At 42.1% G+C, this 20917-nt stretch overlaps 1 protein-coding gene across 1 annotated transcript in view; it reads left to right on the top strand.

Annotated features, from left to right (window-relative positions):
- Positions 1-1421: 1421 nt before the first annotated feature.
- Positions 1422-20917, top strand: part of NETO2 (neuropilin and tolloid like 2) — a 30352-nt gene continuing 10856 nt past the window's right edge. Inside the window, exons 1-6 of the mRNA XM_054640961.2 lie at positions 1422-1859; positions 13762-13818; positions 15272-15412; positions 17234-17482; positions 19577-19621; positions 19711-19838. Coding sequence (XP_054496936.1) covers positions 1826-1859; positions 13762-13818; positions 15272-15412; positions 17234-17482; positions 19577-19621; positions 19711-19838 — 654 coding nt within the window. The 5' untranslated portion in view covers positions 1422-1825. The remainder of the gene's footprint in view (positions 1860-13761; positions 13819-15271; positions 15413-17233; positions 17483-19576; positions 19622-19710; positions 19839-20917) is intronic.

The following is a 20917-nucleotide window of genomic DNA, read 5'->3' as shown; positions in this document are numbered from 1 at the left end:
TTGAACATTGTAGAAAGAATTTAACATTCAAATACAGAGCACCTAACCACAAGGAAATCAGAGCTTCACCTCGCACACTCGTGTTAGACACTCTACTGAGCTGCCCTACTCCTTAAGCAGACGGAGTCCCAAGTGGCAATTACGCATATAATTTACAGTTCGCAAAATCTGTTGGATCTAGCGAGTGGGTTGGTTCCGGATTGCTCCCACAGCGTGCCTGCTCTGGGACAGCGGAGCTGCGCGAGGGGCAGCTGGAGGTGCAGCCGTGCATCGCTGCGCAGGACCCGAGTCGGGACCGACCTCCTCCGGCCCGGGAGCGGCGCCGGGGCAGCTCCTGCGGGCCCGGCCCGGGGGCGCCCGGACCGCTCCTGCTCCCTGCGCAGAGCTTGGCAACACGCACAGGTCTAAACATCTCCGCGTTTCAATACTCCTGGAGCCTGAATGAAAGATCTCAGCCTCGCCTAATGAGCAGATCCAGGGAGGAGACATCCTGTAGGAAATGCCCAGCGATTCTTCAAGCCGTGTTGCTTATGGGAGATTTGAAAGGCTCTCTAAGGGACTACCGTGTTTCTATCATTTTACACGTAGCCTATGGGCAGTACAGCCTCACGCGGGCATGCCCCCGGCTGTCCGGCACGGCCGCAGCTCTCGCCCTCACGCACCGCCCTGGGCAGCTCGGAGGGGTCTGGCAGGACGGGAGTCCCCGCGGCGGGATCTGCTGCCCTTCCCCCGACATCGCCACCTGCCTCCACCTCGGGCCCCTTCCCGAAGTAACATCTCCCCTCACAAGCGAACCCGATGTGATAGATAACCAGAGGGACGGGAGCCAGGGCAGGCAGCAGGCTAAGTGCGCCTTTTTATTAACTTCTTGTAAAGTAATAGCTCCATTTTAGCTGTCACTCTTGTCAAACAACAGCCGCACAATAGCGTGTGATGGGCTCTTCCCGGCGCCGGAGCTGCAGGCAGCACACTGCAGCCAGGCAGGCAGCTGGGCACGCCGCACTGCCGGAGCCGCGCGGGCTCCCTGCCACCAGCGATGGGGCGAAGGGGAGCCACGGAACACCGAGGGAAGCACCGTGTCCCTGTTACCCCATGGGGACCCACTGAGATGTCAAACAAAGCCGGGCAGCCGGGATTCAGGCTTATCCAAGCCACCGTGTGCTGGAGAGGGGCCGCACGGCTCGCCCCCGCCGCCGCGGGGGACGCTCTCCGGCACCCAGCACCGCACACGGGAAAAGCCCGGCAGACGGGGGCAGGATGGGCCTGGGGCGTGAGGCACGGCGGGGGCCGAGGTGCGGGACCGAGGCGGGGCGCTGCCACGGGGCCAGCCCCGGCTCCCCGTGGGGACGGGGTGAGAACGGGCGCTGCTCCGGCGCTGTCGCCCCCGCCTCGGTGCCCGGCCGAGCGGGAGGAGCACAGCGGCCCCGCCGGCTGCGGCTGTGGCTGCTTGCGGGGCTCCGTCGGGGGCGGGCACATGCGTACAAGCGGCTCATCCAGGCAAACACCCCTCACATCTTAAATGAGCTTCATTTAGCAGCAGCCGCTTCAGTCGGGCTGGGAGCTGCCGGGCTGCGCTCCGAGCGCCGCGCGTGGAGCCCCCCGGGGCAGGCCAGCCTCGACGGAGCCCGCCGCGCCCCGCTCTCGATGGGACTGAGCGCGGCGGCGGCTCCGCGCTCGGGCGGCGGAGGCTGAGCGCGCCCCGCGGGGGCGCCGGGCATGGCCGCGGGCGGGCGGGGGCCGAGCCGTAGCCGCGGGCACAGCGCCCTCGCGGGGGGCACCGCCGCGGCCATGGAGCGCCGCTGATCGCCGCCGCCGCCGGGAGACAATGGCCCTGCACAAACTCTGCTCGGTGCTGGAAGGTAGGAGCCGCGGGCGGCACGGCGCCCCGCCGGAGCGGGGACCGCGGTACCCCCGGCGGCGCCGCCCCTTCGGCCGCCCCGCGCTGCCCCCGGAGCCCTCCCTGCGCCGACGGAAACTTCGGAGCGGCGGGCGCGGGAGCTGGGCAGGGCGGCCGCCACGCTTCTGCCGGGGCTGCTCTTCCCGGGCAGCTGCCGGCGCTCCGCGCCTCCCCATCGCACCGCCCCATCGCACCGCCCCGCGGCCCCGCGTCCCTGCCCCGCGGCCGCCGCTCTCTTGCCCCGCTCTGCCCCACGCGAGACACAGCGCTGCGGCTCGGGGCCGCGGCTGCCGGAGCCCAGCGGGGGCCGGGCCGGGAGCCCGCACCCATCCCGGGCTGCCCCCGGTCCCGCTAGGGCGGGCGGGCGGCCGAGACACCTCGGCACCTTGGGCTTGGGAGGTTCCAGTGGCGGGGACACCTCGGCACCTCGGGCTTGGGGAGGGTCCCAGCGGCGGGGACACCTCCGTACCCCGGGTTTGGGACACTTCGGGTTCGGGGGGGTCCCAGCCTGCAGAAAGATGGGTCACAGTGGCAGCGACCCTACCCCGGTGACCCGTATATTCCCGAGACACACCGGCGGAATCCTACGCTCGTCTTTTCACAGTAAAAATACTCTCTGCTTTCGTGACTCTCCTGACGAGCTGCTCCACACTGTTCAGCTTATCACACTTGTTATCGGGAACAAGGTCTGTTTTCAGCAAGGTTTTCATAAAATCAGTCACCTGAGTCACAAGCTACACACTGACCGGTGTTTACCTGTGCTTTTCTTCTTGAGGCTTTTAAATCTTGTTTCTAACTTATTTCTGTTCAGAGGTAAACAACGGAGCAAGGCTCCTCATCCGAGTATTTCTTTGTGCTATTATTTATACAGCTCGACAATGGGCCAGGGGTTTCTGTTAGGAAAGAAATCTTGATGTGACACTTAACCTTGTGCCTCAAGAAATTATTTCTAACATTCTGTATCTTCTTGAGCAATAGCAGACTTGATGGGGATTCCAGTCTCTTGTTGTTTTGTTTTATTTTTAATGATGATTGTTATTTTAAATTATTCTGTTAGGAGATGTTGTGACTGCATGCATTATTGAAGCCAACAAGGCACTACTGCAGAGTGGAGAATTGTTTAGAGTATACATTGATGTCTTCCCACAGTATGAAAGTTGTAAAGAAGTCTGTTTTAAATCCAGAATGTTTCCATGGGCCATAAAATCTCATGTTCCTGGCATGAAGGACCTTATGTCTTTAGGGTTTCAAAAATATTTTTCATTTATTAGCATCATAACTGAGAGACAGAAGAAACTTGTTCTTAATAAATGTCTGTCTCTATATTGTTAACCATTCACTGAGTTTAGACAACGTAGGAACATATGGCTTACATGGGGAATACAAAGCATTTAGATTCTTTTTTCTACTGCCTCTTTTAAGTAACATATTTAAATATCAGAAGCCACTATAAAACAGCCATAAAATACAACTGTTGTATCTACTACTTAAATACTTTATACACATGCAGATTTAATGACATTTCAAAAATATGTGATTGCTGCAAAATTGACTGTACAGGTTTTCCACTGAACAGACCTGTATATTTTTTTATGATCACACTAGTGTCCGGGTAAAAAGTCCCTCTACAGGAAGTTTTTTGTATTATTCATAATCCATAAATTGCACAAAGCCATTAGTCAATAAGCTGTTAGTATTCTAAACACATCCCTTGCCATGACTACAGAAACAACCTATCATTACTTAGCATCATAAACTCCCTTTTAGCTCTGCTTCAATAGAAGTCCTTACATAGTCCCATTATTACACCTAATCAGAAACAAAAAAGTATATTCCTTTAGATAGGTGTATACATTCAGTTCCAGAAGGAAACTGCTGGGAATAAAATTCAAAGTAGCCATCCATATTTTACAAATTGCATCTTAAATTCTGCATGGAAGCCCTACTTACTGTGGCAGTAATTTTTTTTCCTCCATACAAATAGCTTCATGTGCAGAACTGGGGGAGTTTTGCTAAACCACATGCAAAGTACTATGAAGCTTAGTGTATCATGAGAAGTCATATTTTATTTAATACTTCTCAGAAACATCTTCTATTCTTAACAGAGCGTGTATGTATACATTTCTGTCATCCACAGAGATTCTATTTTGTGGCTGTTACCTCAGGGCAGAAAAGAGCCCCTCATACTTTGTGGCAGTTGGAATTTCTTATATTAAGCTTGTTCAGAGCTATTCATCTGTTCTTCCTCAGCTATCAATATCAAGGACTATTTAAATAAAAGCTTAATGTAATTCTTTGTCTCTGTCTGTAGTGTTCAGCAGAACTTTTCAAAGTCTCATCCTGAGCCCATCATCCTGCCTGGGTTCTTTGCTCTGCTCCAGCTCTCCCAGGCAGCAGTGCTGAGTGGCAGCGCTGCTAGAGCACGACAGCCCTGAGATTTCAGTGGCTGCAGCTTTTGCTCAGGTGGAGCCCAGCCAATGCCCACCTGCTTTCTCTGTGGGCTCTGGAACCCTTTGGAGGCCAAGAGCTTGCTGCATTTGGGCTGTTGGAGGACAAAGCCTTTGCCTCCTGCCTTCAGTTCTCAATGCCATCTTAAGCACGCTAGAATCCTTCCCTGAGCCTGGCACAGCTTGCAAAATGCAACTGCTCTACAACAGTAAAGAACCAGAACCCTCCACTTCATGAGAGAGAAAAGCAGCTGCTCTCATAATAAAGCCATGCCCCTGTTGGGCTGAGGAAGTAAATATACCTACCTTGAATTTCCTCATACCTGGTGTTCCCCCAAAATGTGTTTGCTAAGGGCTCGTTCCCATGCTTCAAATATGCTCCCTCTTTCATTTCCATATGCTGTTATTTGCTTTAAAAAACTGTACAAGCTGTCAGTTAAATCCTTCCTCTACATTAGTTTTGGGCTATTTCAGTTAATATATTGGATTAATTTAGAAAGCCAAAAAGAGAATTCTCTAGCATCTGACCCAGTAATTCAACAAGCAGCCAGGAGTAGAACAAATTACTGGTACATTCCCAACCTTCCAGTGAACTACAGAATTATTTGCAACTCCATCAGGTTGCAAGAATGTGGACTGCTATGATTTAACTTCCTGCCATTCTGCTCCAGCTCCTCATTTGCATTTTGGCATGATTTTAACAGTTAATTTCTCACAAACAAGTAGTGTTAGGAAGTAATGCTTCCTTCCACACAAAAGCTAGAAATTATGGCTGCCTATTTCCAAAACCAAAAGGTGTAATAATGCCACAAAAAGCTGAAAACAAGCAGAAAAAAAGGTTATTCAAAAATCTCCTAATAGTTTCATGATTTGTTCATTAAAGCCAAAAGCAAAAGTACTGACTGTAGAAGCTACAGTGACCCTAACAAAGGCAGTATCAAGTGAAGTCAGAATATTATTTTTTACTTGAACAGTATCTACTTTCCACCTTTTCTGCTGCACTGAAAAAAAGTGAAAGTCCAAACTGCATGCAGTGCTAAGCAGTTCAGCAGAAGTAACTCAAGTAACTGCAGAACAGGATTCAAAAAGCTGCAGTGTTAAAAACAAGGCAAGTGTTTGGTGGTGTGTATTACACCTTGCTCTTCATACACATACAAAATTCATATTCAAAATGCACCACCCTGAAGCATAACTTCAGATACATTAACTCCCTCTTTTTCCTAAGACATAGATGACAGTGACTGCTAAAATTTTTACAGAACAACTTGGTTACAATTACATTGATATTAATAGCAAATTTCAGTGGGTAAGTCATGTATATGGCTGCAGCCACAGTATAGAATAATACTGGATTGAAGCTAAAGGAACTACTAAATTATGTATCCCTATCTAATGAAAAAGTTAAGATTTTCAGCATCTTCCTTAAGGTTTAATTCACAGGGAGAGATTAGAGAAAAAAATTACCCTTGAAGTAAAACTTTATAAGCTATTCATCATTTATGAACCTGTCAGAAAGTCATAATTCACTGGAGAAATGAAGAGAGCAACTAATTGCACATACTCTAGTACTTGCAGTTTACGTACAAAACAAACCCAGCACTAGTAGTATAACTTGTCTGGACTGAAGCAAAATTTTAGTGTCTTGGATTCAAGCTGGGATTCTAACACTGCAAACAAGCTTGCTGCTTATTGGCCTTGTACATTCCAATTTGGGTTTTTTTTAACTAATGAAGCACTTACAGTCTAGGACAACTTGAACAGCTTGCTGCCTCTGTCAACATATTACTGGCAACTGCCACCTCAAATACTGCAAGATATGGGGTTGGGCAAGTGTAAATTTTACAAGAAAAGCCAGCAGGTAACTTTTAATAAAAAAAATCCACATTTCTTTCAGATTATCTTTGTGCTTCACTCAGTTTTCTGTTATTAATAAGCTGACTCCACTATGCAGCAGGAAAGGATGGCCAATATGTTTAGAAATGATTTCACAAAACCTCCTTCTATATCATATGGTAAAATTGATGAACACTAAGTTAAGTCTCTTTTTAAGGGACTGAGAGTGAAAAGCTGGAAAAGAAAAAATTGTAGTGTGTACATAAATTGTTGCCAGACATGAAAGAAGATAGCAGAAGAGAACTTTAAATACTAATTTTGTAATAGACATTCCAGAAATTATTTCCACTGAAAAATACAGTATATTGCTAATAAATAAGAGAAGATAAAGAACTCTGGTATAATCTGATCGATTTTTAAGTCAAAAGTATCACTATCCAATTTCTCTAGGAATAAGCTATTTCTGGGAAAGATGTATTCAGAATAGTCATATGCAGCAGGATTAGCTCTCAGCTCTGTCAGCTAGAGGGAAGTCATCTGAACTTAGAAGTCAGTGTACATATTTTAATAAGGTTTTGAAACCTCTCATCAACATGGTTTGCACATGCAGTCTTCTCATCAGTTCTCTTGCTGCACACAGCTTGGAGATGAAAAAAAAAGGCTCTTCCATATAAAAAGGAAAGTTTCTATTTTAAAAATGAAAGCTATCATTATTCTGGCAGAAGTTTTGCTGGCAGACAGAGCCAGGGATGGATTATAAGTAACAGGATGTGGAGCAACTGGTAAAATGAAGCAGCTCACAGCTGCTTATACATTTCTAATGGAGGACAGGATCAGAAACGTTAAATGTTTTTAGCCAACCTAGAGGGGACTCTGTCACAGATCCATCCAAGCATGAATTGTTCTGGAGATGATTTTTATCAAAGGGACATGGGAGAACTGCACTTACTTCCTGAATCAGTTAACCTGGTTTCTCTGCAGAGATAGAGTCCCAATTTGTTTCTCTGACAATCTTAAAGAGAGGAATCCTTACTGGAAACAGCTGGAGTGAGATGAAACTGTTATATCTGAGAACAGACCTGAGTGCATTCAGATATCCTGCTGGCAGTTAATGGCTAACAAGATTTGGATCTTAGAAGGCACCAGAGTCACTGTTAATAGCTGGTGAAGCCCACTTCTGCTATCAAGCTTCTGTGAGAAGGATTAAAAATGTGTTGGCAGCTCCACTAGCATGCTCTGGGTAAGACTTAAACCAGCTAAAATATGTCTTGCCTGATGCACACCTTCATCTCTGTATTTTATTCTGTGACAATCCTGCTGTATGTTCCAATATGAGGAAACCACTGGAGCTGTTAATAGGATAAGTTGTAGGCAGCCACCTTAAATGCTCTTTGATACTCATTTTACCAATCTGCAAATGTTCTGTTGAGACTGCAATAGATTAAGGAATGTATACAGGGTAAGAACTATAAAAATGTTTGGGATTCAAAAACTGCCATGTTTTCATCCTCAGCAACAGAATGGTTAGCCTTAAATACAGCAGCAACAGATGCAATCCAGTATTCCTTTTGTCAATTAACAAACATAGCAAATGCTAGGAAGAGAGAGAAAAATCTCATTCCTTGAAATTTACAGTGTGTGTTTCTGAGCTAAAAATGGCTTGAATCCTAAAGCAGTTAATAAGCTTTTTGAAAGAAAAGGAGGTGACCATGCACACAGAATTACATGAAATCCAAAGTGTCTGGACACTTTACCTGTCTGTCTAAATTGTACAAGTTCTTTACAAGACCAGCCACTAGTCAATCACTCACTTTGAATTTTTGCAGCAACTAATCCTTGATCAGAGTCCTTACAAGCAACCAAAATATGTAGTTAATGTTGGGCAGAGAAGAGGCTAGGATATAATAATCATAAATGTCCCTAACTCATTAATAGCTAATATTACTGTTTAGATGCATGAGTAAAACCTGGATATAAAACCTGAAATACTGTGATGAGCAGTTGCTGAAAGTAACACTAATTTTAGTACACAGGGCAAATGAGGAGCTAAGTTTAAGAAGAACACACAGAAAAGGAACCATTCCCATAAGGCAAAACAGAGTCCATAATTAAGATCAAGCATTTGTTACTCCAGGCTGTATCTGCCAGAAAGAAGCAGGCATCCTGGCAAGATCTTCCAACATGCATGACCAGTGAGTTGCCAATTACCATCCCTCTGGACTGTGTGTGTACAAGGTGCTGCCTGATCCAAGGAGCAGAGCACAGGGATCCAATGAATCCTGCTTTAAGCAAAGTCTGTCATCTTTATCCCTAGGATTCTGGCTACCACTATACTAAGAATGTGTAATACTCTAAGTTATTAAGTCTTTATTTTAAAACATGGTGGAATGTTTCTCAGCTGTGCCTGACTGCTGCCCAGTTTGATATTCAGCTTGCCCTGCATGCATAGATCCCCCACTGGCATCACTGAAGACAGACACTGCTCTCAGAGCCACCCAGCAAATTGAGTCTGTTGTCTCTGTGTGAAGGTCCCTAGAGCATGCAGAAAGAGCAGGGGAAGGATAGATCACAGGGAGCTGAGAGCTGAACTGGATCCCATGAAATCTGAAGAATGTGTTTGCCATAAAGTACAAGCATATGTCAGATTTGCAGCCTAAAGCACTTGCTTATCCAAGCACCATGCTGATTTCTCAGTATTGGGTTGGGCACCCATTTACTGCAAAACTAACTATAGTATTCTCATTTTTAAAGGGAAGTAGGAGCCACACATTTGTGAACCTCCCTCTCTATACTCCAATGCAGAAATTGCCTTCATTTTTCTTTTTTAGCTTAGATTTACTTTATAAAATTTAGGAAATGCCAACAAAGAACATCTTGACTTCGGCAAACAATGCAGTTTATTACACCAGTTCAAGGGGTTCTTTTATGTTATTCTGTAAGCCTACTTTAGCAATAGAATAGGAAGAACTTGAATTGTATGTTTAGTGTCTTCACTTTTCAAAATTTATACAGCTGTCTGCAGGCTATGTGATCTAAAATATTTAATGCAAAGAAGTGAAGAAAATGAAAAATCCATTATTTTAAAAACAGACAGAAGCTGGCTGCTTTTTCTAGGTTTCTAGTTCATGCTCACACAGGTAAAAACTATCAGAGCTCTAAATAGGAGTACAAGAGTGTGCACCATAATTCATGAAATACAAGTACAAATACCAGATCATGAATAAAAAAGCTCCTCAATCTCTGCCTCAGTGTGCATGCTGCTGTTGGCTGAAGGATGGCCTCTTCTGCAGGGTACAGATCATCATGGGGGAGCTCACTGTAAGGTGCAGAAGCACTAACTTTTATTACATTTCTCACCTAAGTATCTCTAAGTTCATAAGGTCAGTGTCCCACAGCTCAGGCTCCTCTGGGAGAATTCTTATCACACTCCTCCAGTGAAAACAAAACACCCAGCTCTCCCCTAGAATCCCTTTGATATTCAGTGCAATCCTGCACTGTGCTGCTGCTTACATCAGCAAGCCATGTTCAAGTGGCATCTTTCCTCACTACTTGTGCTTCCTGTGCCATAACAGACTATGGAGCTAAGCCTAGACTTCTCTTTCATCCACACTGAAGAGTAGTCATGTCAGAGAGATCTGTGAGAGGCTTTCAAAGAGGAAAAAAGGAGCAGAGGAATACTGTGTCCCATTTCAAGTTCAGGTGCACAATAAATATTTGAATTGCAGTTTATTAGAAATAAAAAGATCATTCTTCATCCTTCTGGAAGTGCTACAAGACTGTTAGTGAAAGTGGTTCAGTCTCTCATGTCTGTTCTAATTGCTGTGACTGTGGCCCTGCTGCAGTCCCAGGACAGTGGTTCAGCAACGGCTCTCTACTGCACCAACTTCCAGGATTTATCTCTTCCCTAGACATCTTCCTCCTTATGGACTTGAACTGTCAAATTAGTCTTTGAGAATTGAAATGATTTTTCCAGGAAGTAGTATGAATTTAGGACACCAAGAGATACCTTTGTTTTTTTTTAAATGCACACAAAAATGGGTTAAAGGAAACAGTCTGAAAGGTCTAAAAATATCCTGACTGATTATTTTTTTCCTTTTCTTTTCATCCTGAGTATTGATAGACCTTGTTTACAGCCCCTTAACTCCTGTTGGCTTTCCCACATGGTACTGTGCCATGTCAGTGCACTCAGTTTAAGGCAATCCTGCCCAGTACTCTCAGGAAGAGCAGGTAAGTCCTCTGCACCTTTCTGCCAGCAGTGTCTCACTGATGAAGACAGCACACATCCAGACCATTAGCCAGAGACACCTCTTCTCTTTATCAGGCTGTCAGCTGGGATAAAAGTGGTGCCAAAGGAAGGAAGACCCTGGAACATTTGCTACCTGGGCTACCCTTACATCTTCAGGGTTGTTTGAGAGCATGAGGAGGATGGGCACTGCCAGGGAAGGGCAAGAACAAGGTGCAAGAGATTAAAACTGAAGAGGATGGAAAGAGCAAGGAACAAACAGAAGGTGGCCCATACCTTCCCAGTCATCCATAGAACATGGCAAAAGAAGCCAGTCAGACAAATATTCAACCCATATCTTCTGCAGCTGCCTGCATATCCATGCTGCTCTGCAAGGAATAGGCTCTGTTTGTTTGCATTCACACACATACAGGACTATTTATAGAAACAGCACAGCTCTAGTGAAAGCCAATCAGGCTTTCTGAAGTCCTTTTAGGGGGATTGTTGCTTTATCCACATCAGCAAGAGGGGAAATCAATGGTTAGTTTAACAGAACATCTATTCTTATGTTGTTTCCACCAGTACAATCACTGAAATAAATGTCAATGCATACTGAAATTTTTTTAAATAGTGTATTGGAACAGTGGTAGCCATAGGAAAGAGCTGTACTAAATAAAAACCAAAGCAAACCAACAAACCCTCAATTTTTCACTGTTGCTTGAAAGTGACTATTTGCATTGATTTTGTTAGTCACATGTTAATTTCACTTACATTTCTCTGTGTGTTTGCTTTAAGAAAAAAAGTGAAAGCTCTGTTTGCATTTTGAGAAGCAGCATAAGTTACACAGAGCTTGCTCTGTCCTTGCAAAACAGAGTGGGCACAGCACATCTTTAAGAAAGGTGAATTCAATAGAACATAACACTGCCACATGATTTACACAGGTCTGGGGAAACTCACTTTACTTTAGCAACAAAAGTCAACATTGAAGTGTTGCACCAAAACCAGTGTAGAAAAGAGAGTGACAACTTTATAACCACTGTCAAGATTCTCTGTTTGGGACAAGTGATCTCAGGAGTACAAATGCATTGGAAGTTCATGCAACTCACAAACTCAGATTCTTCAGTGTACAGTTTAAACAGAGAAGCTGCAAAAATAAACTGTAAATAATTGTAAAATAATATCATCTATGTAAGGAATAGTAAGAACTAAAACCAGCTGAAAACTAATGTCAATCATATGTTAATAAAGATGGGATATTTGTTCATTGCTTTAAAGACTAGTGAACATCCATAACTGAATACCAGTAATGGGTGCTAGATACTTTCTTCTGAAGGAGGAATTTTGAGTTTAGGGTGAGTCAGTTATGATTAGCAGCATCTGCTTTGTATTTGGATAATGACAGATAGTATATTTTTAAGTATATTAATATTGATGAAAATGCAGAATTATTGCAAAGATGGAAATTGAAAAACTGCTTAAATCTTCACCTACTCTAACATAATCCATCCCTAAAAATCAAATAAGCTTCTAAGAACATAGCACTTGTTTGCAAGACCCATATGGTATTTTAGAAAACACCCACAGCTATGAACTGACTTACACAGGAAAAAGCAGTTGTTGGTGAGGAAAGTTTCAGAATGAAACACAGTCTACTTCTGTATGGGTAGAGAGAAGAAAGGGCAGCAGAAACATACAAAATAAAACATAAATGCTGGATGGACACTTTCAGGAGCAGACTTTGATTCCTTTAATCTTTTCCCAAGATGAAATATCCATGCCAGTGTTAGAGGAGCATCTGGATGAGCTGAGACAAGATCGCTGTGGTTCACAGTCAGTGCATGCTCACTCTGCAGCTCCAAAGGGCTCAAAGTCCAACACAGGGAAAAGCACAGATGGAAAAACTGCCATTTCAACTGAGCCACTGAAATGCCTGAGCAACAAGGCAGGAAGGCTCGGAAAATAAAATTAATTTCTTGAAAGTGACAATAAAATTCCTGCTGAAATCTCTTTTTTGCCCTGCAGTGCTAAGGCCATGCCTGTCTGACAAGTAGATTAAGAACATGGGAAGGGCCATACCAGGTCAAATCAAAGGTCCATCTTGCTTGGTATCTTCTTTTACAGAGATATAAAAGCAGAATGAGTATAAAAATAGAGCAAATTATATTTGCCCCAAATACATCCCAGACTGCCAACAACTTAGGGCTTAAGGGGTTTCTGAAACAGAATTTTCTACCTCAAGGATGCATTATGAATTATGTGCATTTAAAAAGAAAGAAAAAAAAAAAGAAAGAAAAAAAAGAAAAATCTTTGTTTAATTTGAACATGCCTCCTGCTTGCTTTGTCTCACAGCCCCTGGTTCTCTACTGAGACAAGCAGTAGTTGCTCAGTTCTCAATCTCAGTGATACTTGTGCTTTTGTAACTTGTGTCCTATCTCAGCTGCCTTCTGTCCAGGGCAGTCCAGGCCTGCTTAGGTAGTTCTGTAAGAGATGTGGCCAGAATTTCTGAGGTTCTCCAGATGCAAGCAAATGGAAGATTTGAAGAGTGGCATATTAATTTACTTGATTTCATTCTCTTTCTCCCTCCTGGTAATCCTAAACAATTTGAAGTGACAAAGTTGACAAAGCATTTTAGGACAATCTAAACATTAAGGCTGCTTTAAAATTGCTGATGGACTGTGGAATATGGAGTTTTTCATATGGATGCTTCTTGGGTGCAGGGAATATGTAAATGTAAAGGAAAGGCCAAAAGTAAAACAGCCAGAAAGGAAGGAAAGAAAGAGGGAGGTTGTGCATCTCCAGAATGTGGAATGTGCATCTGCCCATTTTCTACCACCTCATCATTTGCAGAAATCACTGGTATTGTGTGGCAGCATCACAACCACCACTCTTGCAAGCACAAATCTGTGAAATCTATGGAGGGGTTAAGACAATGCAGTGTCTCCTGTGGTCCAGATTAATTTCTTGGAAGCTGGAGAAGTCTTTTGCACACATTATGCAAATAGAGTTTTAGGATAAATATGATTCATTATAGCAGTGAAACATCTTGTTTCAGGATATAAAAGTTTTATAGACAACAGACACCATGTAAATCTAGAAAATATTCTTATAAGTCCCCTCAAACAACGAACTGCTGTTCTCATACACACTTTCTTGAGGAACCTGCAAGAAGGACCAGCAGTGCACATAGACTGCACTGGTTTCATGAGTTGAAATTTTAAAGAAAATGAATTAATTACATCTTTTTGTATGTTCTGAGTTGTTTTGGTCAGTGATGCCAGGATTTGCATGAACTGGGACTGCAGAAAATGGTCTATAACTTTGAAGAATTACTGATGTTTCTCCTGTCCAATTTCTCTCATCAGTGTTGCTTGTAACAATCCTGGTAGTGGAAGGCATTGCTGTTGCACAGAAGACACAAGGTACAATTTTAGTTTGATGATTTTCTCTCAAAAAATGGAACAGTTTTATAACTTTTAACTGAGCAATATAAGTGAAATGAAATGTTTGTATTCAGATATGAATAGCTCTTGAATTACCAGAATGAACTGCAGGATTTTCCGTTTTCCCCCATTTGCTGCATTTTCTCCCAAATGAACAAAGCCATGCAGTCACAAAGAACATTTAAGTTTCACTTTCCCGGGTAAAGTTCTACACTTTGAGATGTTAGAGGTGGGAAAGAAACCACCACAGAAATTCATGTTTTCTGTATCTGACAACAAGCTTTTCAAATAGTCCACCCACAAACATTTTTGAAGCCTGCTGAGTGGGGAAGGAATCAATTGCACAAACTTTATTTTTTCATATGTGGGATTACCCACACTTAAGAGAGAAGAATTCCTTGAACTGCCGCCTACAGAATTTCCTTGAAAAATTTCTGCAGAATAGAGAAAGTTTTCACCCCCATAAATCAAAAAGTTGTCAAGGTACCAGTGGAAGGTGATGTAATTTACTGGAGGAATCTAAGACTTGCACCAGCATGGATGTCCTCTCACAGGTCTGCAAATTAAAACTGTGTAAATATAAATAACACTATGAGTACCCTGTGAGATTTAGGAAATACCTGGCTGAAAATACATATCCTATGTCTTACTCTCTCCAGTTCTGTGGATACCAAGGAGAAGAGCCAAAGGTACTTAAGAATGTCAGAGATTCCCAACCTCATCTCTGTGGATGAGGAAATCTGAACCAAGCTCTGTGAATGATCCAGCATGAAGAATTACCTTACTAAACTGCATCATCTCAGTCCCAGAATACATTTCCCTGTACATCCAGAAGAGGAACTGTGATCCTAAATGAGACCTTTAGCTACCAGGGCAAGCTAGGAATTTCATTAACTGCCATTGCTGTGTTTAGTGTATTTGCATATTGAAATTCATTCTGTTACAAACTTCCTGTATTCCAACAAATTACTGTAAATAGATATCCCACCTTAGCATATTCTGGAATCAGGGTCAAAACCAATGAAAGCTGACAAATATTTCTGATTATATTTACATAGGAATGGAGATGACATAACCCATAAAATAATGTTATTGGCAGCCACTGTGACTATTTAACTTAGAAAGAAGAGTATCAAAAACCTGGACTGAGTTGGGTGAAAAAAAAAAAAATTACTCCCTCTGCTTTCCAATATATCCAATCTCTGGATATATTTGATATTTAAACACTGTGATTTCTTTAGGATATACCCCACCACAAAATTAAACATAAGATTTTCTTTGATAGATATTAATGAGAACCTTACAAGAGGGCTTGCAACCAAAATAAATTACTTTCTTCTTTATAGGCTATGTGTCATGCCAGAATTTTACTTTATCAAATCTGCATGCTTGCAGATCACTTATTTGATCACTTTTTTTCTTTTTGCTTAAGGTGGGCAAAACATTGGAGTGAATCGCATTCCTCCCACCCAGTGTGACAACTGGGTCCGGACCAGTAATGGAGGACATTTTGCTTCACCAAACTACCCAAACATGTACCCACCCAATCAAGAGTGCATCTACATCTTAGAAGGTACATGCTTCATTTCTGTTTTGTTATGCTGTAATCTTACTGTGAAATGGAAAATCTTGACCTGTTAAAACTGTCATCTTACCCTGCTGTAAAGTATTGCATGGCCATACTGATAATATAAAGAATCCTGCAGTCATTTACTTGAACAAGAAGCTAAATTTTCTCTCTCAAGTAATAACAACAAATAAATAAGAAATGCAAATATGAAGAAATTAGCTATGTAGAATAAAACATATCCTCACAGCCAGGAAAAGGAGCAGCATATCTACTGTAATCCATGAAGATATGGAATTAGTAAGATCAAAATTGTAGCTTGTTACCTTAATAGCACTAATAATAGATTGCAAAAGATGAAGGCTATTTCATACCATGCTGTAATGTTCTATCTCACCAGCAGAAAACCTTTATGCTGTCCTTCATTAATAAAAAGATATATCTGACTGCCATAGCACTGTACTAAAAATACAGAGATTTGTTAGCACTGCTGAGGTCACTATTAATATAATGTGATGAGGACAAAAAAATGTCATTAACTAGAATAAAACCACATTCCAATGAGAATATCTTAAATAAAGGCTGCAAGACTTGAGACACTCCAATTATTTTTCCTCCTATTAGAATGCACCCAAACCTCACTGAAGTCAGCTAAAAATACTAGTCAGCCTAATCATCAGATTCATATCAATTAATTGAAATATTTCAAGTAATGAGGTTTGATGAGTTTTTATTTGTACAGCACAGCAGTGGTTCACAATCCCCTCCTTTTTGCTTGTTCCCATGCACATCCTGGCTTTGCACCTTTCCTGCCCAGGAGTGCCCCAGGGAGCAGCCAGGCTGTCCTGCTGCAGGGCTGGGCCACAGGAGCAGCTTCCAGCTCTCCTCAGTCCTCGCACAGAAACACTCTGGGTGCCTGAGAGGGGCCAAGCCCTCCAGAACTTCTAGCCAAGATCTGCCCCTTCATGCAGAGCACTGCCAACATTGCCAGCAGCTCCAAATACGTGTAGCTCTTGTGAGTGAGGCTAAAGGTCTGCTGGGAGGGCTGAGATGCCAGAGAAAATCCTTCTGGCATTCAGGACAAGCAGGCAGCGTGTGATTCCTCAGGGCTGTCACTCCAGAGCCAGCCAGGATCGGGAGGTTCACGCAGCACAGCTGATGCCAGGAATGAGGAACACTAAAGCCATTCATTCACACAGGAGAAAGTTCTGGGATCCAAACACAGATGTGAGAGTCACAGCTCTGATCCCAGTCCTGAGGTTAGGCTGCCACAGGCTCACACTCACCAACATCTGTAGCCACCTGCATGTCATTGACATGTATGAAGCACTTGGACTTCTCTGAATATTCTAATAAAAGATGTCTTCTGTGAAAAGATCTACAAATTTGGACTTTATGTTTAAGAAATATTGAGTAGTTCTTCCTATGTTTCTCTTTTCCATTCTTTTCTGCATAGCTCAGTGTTTTTGTCCCTTTTTATGTGTTTTGCTTTCACTTGTTTTAATTTATATCTTAATATTTAACCTCGTTTGAATACCTTTGTATATATGTTCATATCTGTTATATGTGCTGCATTAAATTAATGTGATTTCTGAATTTTCAACAATTAAGATGAGCAAGCAAAAAATTTTGTATGATTCTATGCAAAAGTAACTTTTAGAAAATAATTTTTAAAATTTTTGTAGCAGACTGCAGATGTGTTTTGAGAAGTTTCCAGTTTCTTTTTTATCTTGCTGTTTTGGAAGCCTGTCTCTTCATTAATTCATGTCTTTGTGTTTTTTATCAAGATCTTCATTTAATCTTTTGCTCAATTTTTTTTATGTCTAGCTGCTCCACGACAAAGAATTGAGTTGACCTTTGATGAACCTTATTACATAGAACCCTCATTTGAATGTCGGTTTGATCACCTGGAGGTTCGGGATGGACCTTTTGGGTTCTCCCCTCTCATTAATCGTTACTGTGGTCTGAAAAGTCCTGCACTAATTAGATCAACAGGGAGATTCATGTGGATCAAGTTTATTTCTGATGAGGAGCTGGAAGGAAAGGGATTTCAAGCAAAGTACTCATTTATACCAGGTAAAGATGTCTAAAATTCTGCTGAAGTTAATGACTATCTGCTCCCATTGAGCTCCTCGGGTGTGTTTGTCCTCAGCCTAGAGCTGCATTTCAGCATGGGCACTTAGAGAGGCACAGTGACAATGTGATAGCCACAGTCCCAGTCCTGCTAATCCTACTGGGCACGTGGCTAAAAACACTGGGGGAACCTTGACTGCAGGAAATTACAGGTCTGTAGTCTGCTAGTGAGGAAGACAGTTGAGCTTGTTCATGCTGAAGCCTTCAGCAGCACCCTTCTTTATTTCTCTACTTGTGCCAGTTTCACCAGTGGTAGGAAAGGAAAGACAATGTCTGCAAAGAGCTGCCTTTTCACCAGCCTCTCTTCTGGGCATGTAAGGCACTGGACAAAAACACCTGAACCAATTTACAATAGCACTCCAGCCTGATGCAAAACATTTTAAATCTCCATTCTGAAAACCCAGAGCAAATATCTGCACAGTGTAAGCACAAGCTCTCGGTATAACTGCATTCCCTCAACCCTTGGGCTCAGACAACAGAGCTGCTCTTTGCTCAAAGAGCTGAGTAGTTCACAGGTGCAAAGGAGAGGACAATGTGCTGACAGTGCCTTTAGACAAACAAAAATTGCATCTGCTCTGTGGAGCTACTTAGACCTGGCAGGGCATCCTTCTTACATGAAAGCTTGACCTGATGTCCTTGTGCAGTGCTTGACTATTGTGTTCATAGATACTACACATGTAGTTATCAGCATTTGATTGTCCTTTGGGACAAAAGGCAATATACAAATGTCAGCTCTACCACTTCGATAAATGTATACACAAACATAACTTCTTAATGTTATCTTCACCCCTAGAGCACGTGAAAACACAATTCATGATTATATATTACTGCTTAGGGATTTAGACTCAGAAACTTCAGATTAACATGGTGACCATTGGGAATTACATGATAAAATGTTTTCACAGGGACAGTACTTGGGCATTGTGCTGAGTCCATTTCCGAAGCCATTTATTTCATCAACATCACTTTCAAAACTAAATTACCATAGTTGCAGGGCTGGAATTTTAAATATACATTTAAACTGTATATTATTTTCACAATAGATTACAACATTGTGATCTATGATCACTATGATCTAATATATTTTTCTTTTCCTTCCTCTTCGTTTATATGAAGTGTGGTAAAATATTTTACATTTGTGAAAATGAAAAGGAACATAAGCACATACTCCTCTTCATAAAAAAATCAGCTTACAAAGAAGGTTGAAAACCTTGCAGAATTTTGCATATAGTGATCACAGATTTTCACTATAGGTAAATAAAAAGAGGAGGACAAAGAAGGCATATTCTGAACTGTGCTGAGTCTTAAGCTCAGGACTGAGGCATTCTAGGGGAAGTGAAGAACTTCCTCTACAGAAAAAATAACAGAAAGAGCCAAACTCTGGACCTTCATTTGGAAAAGAACTTTGTACCAAACCAGTGTGCACTTTTGCATGAACTAGGGCTTTCTTTGCATAGAACAGGATTTCCTAAACCATGTCTAGAGCTATTCTGCATGGCCTAATACAAAAAATAGATAACCCAGGGAAAAGTACCTTTAGGATTGAGCAGCCTTCTTCCCGTACTTTCTAAAGAGCAGGTAGCAATTTCTAAGTGTTGATATGTTCTGCTAAGTTCAGTTCAAATTGTTCAGAACTACATAGACAGCAGTCTGATAAAATAAATCTAAATAAGCTTTTTGCACAGAGAAAGATCCCCTGTACTCTTGTGGAGCTCCAGCAGTTTCAGTGAAAACTAATGCAGTTAAATTCAGAATATAATGTAGGAGCAAAATACTGAATAGTAATCTTTGGTGTTATGCTAGAAATCTGAACTGTCAGGGTAGAATTATGTTTTTCAGATAAGGTCAATCTTTGTGGAATAATGTTCTCATCTAAAAAAACTTTGTCTTTATATGCTCCAATTGATTCAGTAAACTTTCTGGCAATTTTTTTTGTGACATAATAAAAAATGGACATAATCTGCAGATAATACTAAAGCTTGAAGTGATTCTCAAGCACTGATAGCCCTTGTGATTCATGACTTCTTTCTATTACAGATCCTGACTTCACTTACCTAGGAGGTATTTTAAATCCCATCCCAGGTATAGTATTACAGTAACAATTTCTTTATACATGAAATTTTAAATTAATGTCATATTGCATTTGACAGCAAGGTCTATCTTGTCCCTAGACTGCCAGTTTGAGCTCTCAGGAGCTGATGGAATAGTACGTTCCAGTCAAGTAGAACAAGAAGGAAAAACAAAACCAGGACAAGCAGTTGACTGTATCTGGACAATTAAAGCCACTCCAAATGCTAAGGTGGGTTTTGTTCAGATAATTCAGTATATAATGGGCTTCTGTGGCAGCAGCAACAGGTAATGGTCACTAACTGTGATTTGCATAATGTTGTAGTTTACTGAAGTGAGTCATGTAGCAGTGGCTTAGGAAATCCAGAGAGAGAATTGTTTCTGAAATTAAATTTATGTAGGTCCATAGTGCTGGCTTCCTATTATTTGAAACTCCAAATACCAAATAACTGTGAGAACAGTTTAAGCAACAATTTTCAGGGGCATTTGACTTGGATCCTGGTTTTATTGGAAGACTGCAGGCAAAAATACTGGCTGACATCTTCAGTAATTTCCAGTAAATCTCACTGCCAAAACTGAATGTTTTGCCTCCAGTGGTTCTATTGGAGAATTTGGTTCTGTTCAAAGTCAACAGAACACGTGCCTGCTTCTCCCATGTCATTCACAATCCTGCACCTTGAAACCCACTTTCATCAGCAGTCTGAGCTAAATGAAAAGGCTATACCTTGTTAGGCAGACAGCAGGATAAAATCCTGTTCACAACCCCAAAATACAATAGCTAAAGCCTGAATCATATTAGTTTCAGAATAATATTTGTTAAATATGTTGCATAGAAGAGCACATACTTTTCTCCATAGAGCATACACTTCTTTAATTTTGTTTCTGCTTGCACATACATAAAAATTAAAAAATACTTTGAAGCAGTAGCTGCCAAGATAACAAACCTTCCCTCTGCCTTCTTACACACTCCTAACACTTAACTAACCAGCCCTGTTAACCACCTTGCAAGTGCATTCTAAAACAGTAACCAAAAAGATGGTAAGAGGAGAAGACATGAAAGAAATTAAAAGTCCATTAATATATTTGAGCCTCTGAGGAAGTGAGTCAATTCCCAAGACCCCTATACTAGTCTAAGTAATAGACACAGTTCTTCCAGAAACAATAACAAACCCATTTTCTCTCTACATTGCCATTGAGTGCACCAGGTCTTGTGCTTAAGTATTTTAATAAATTATTGAATGTTGCCAGAAGGGAGAGTTATAGTTGGGTGAGTCCTGAAATTAGATCATCATCCTAAATTATTGATTTAAA

The sequence above is a fragment of the Agelaius phoeniceus genome, chromosome 12 (genome assembly GCF_051311805.1).
Source record: "Agelaius phoeniceus isolate bAgePho1 chromosome 12, bAgePho1.hap1, whole genome shotgun sequence".
NCBI lineage: Eukaryota > Metazoa > Chordata > Aves > Passeriformes > Icteridae > Agelaius > Agelaius phoeniceus.
This window is presented reverse-complemented; position numbering and strand designations above follow the sequence as displayed.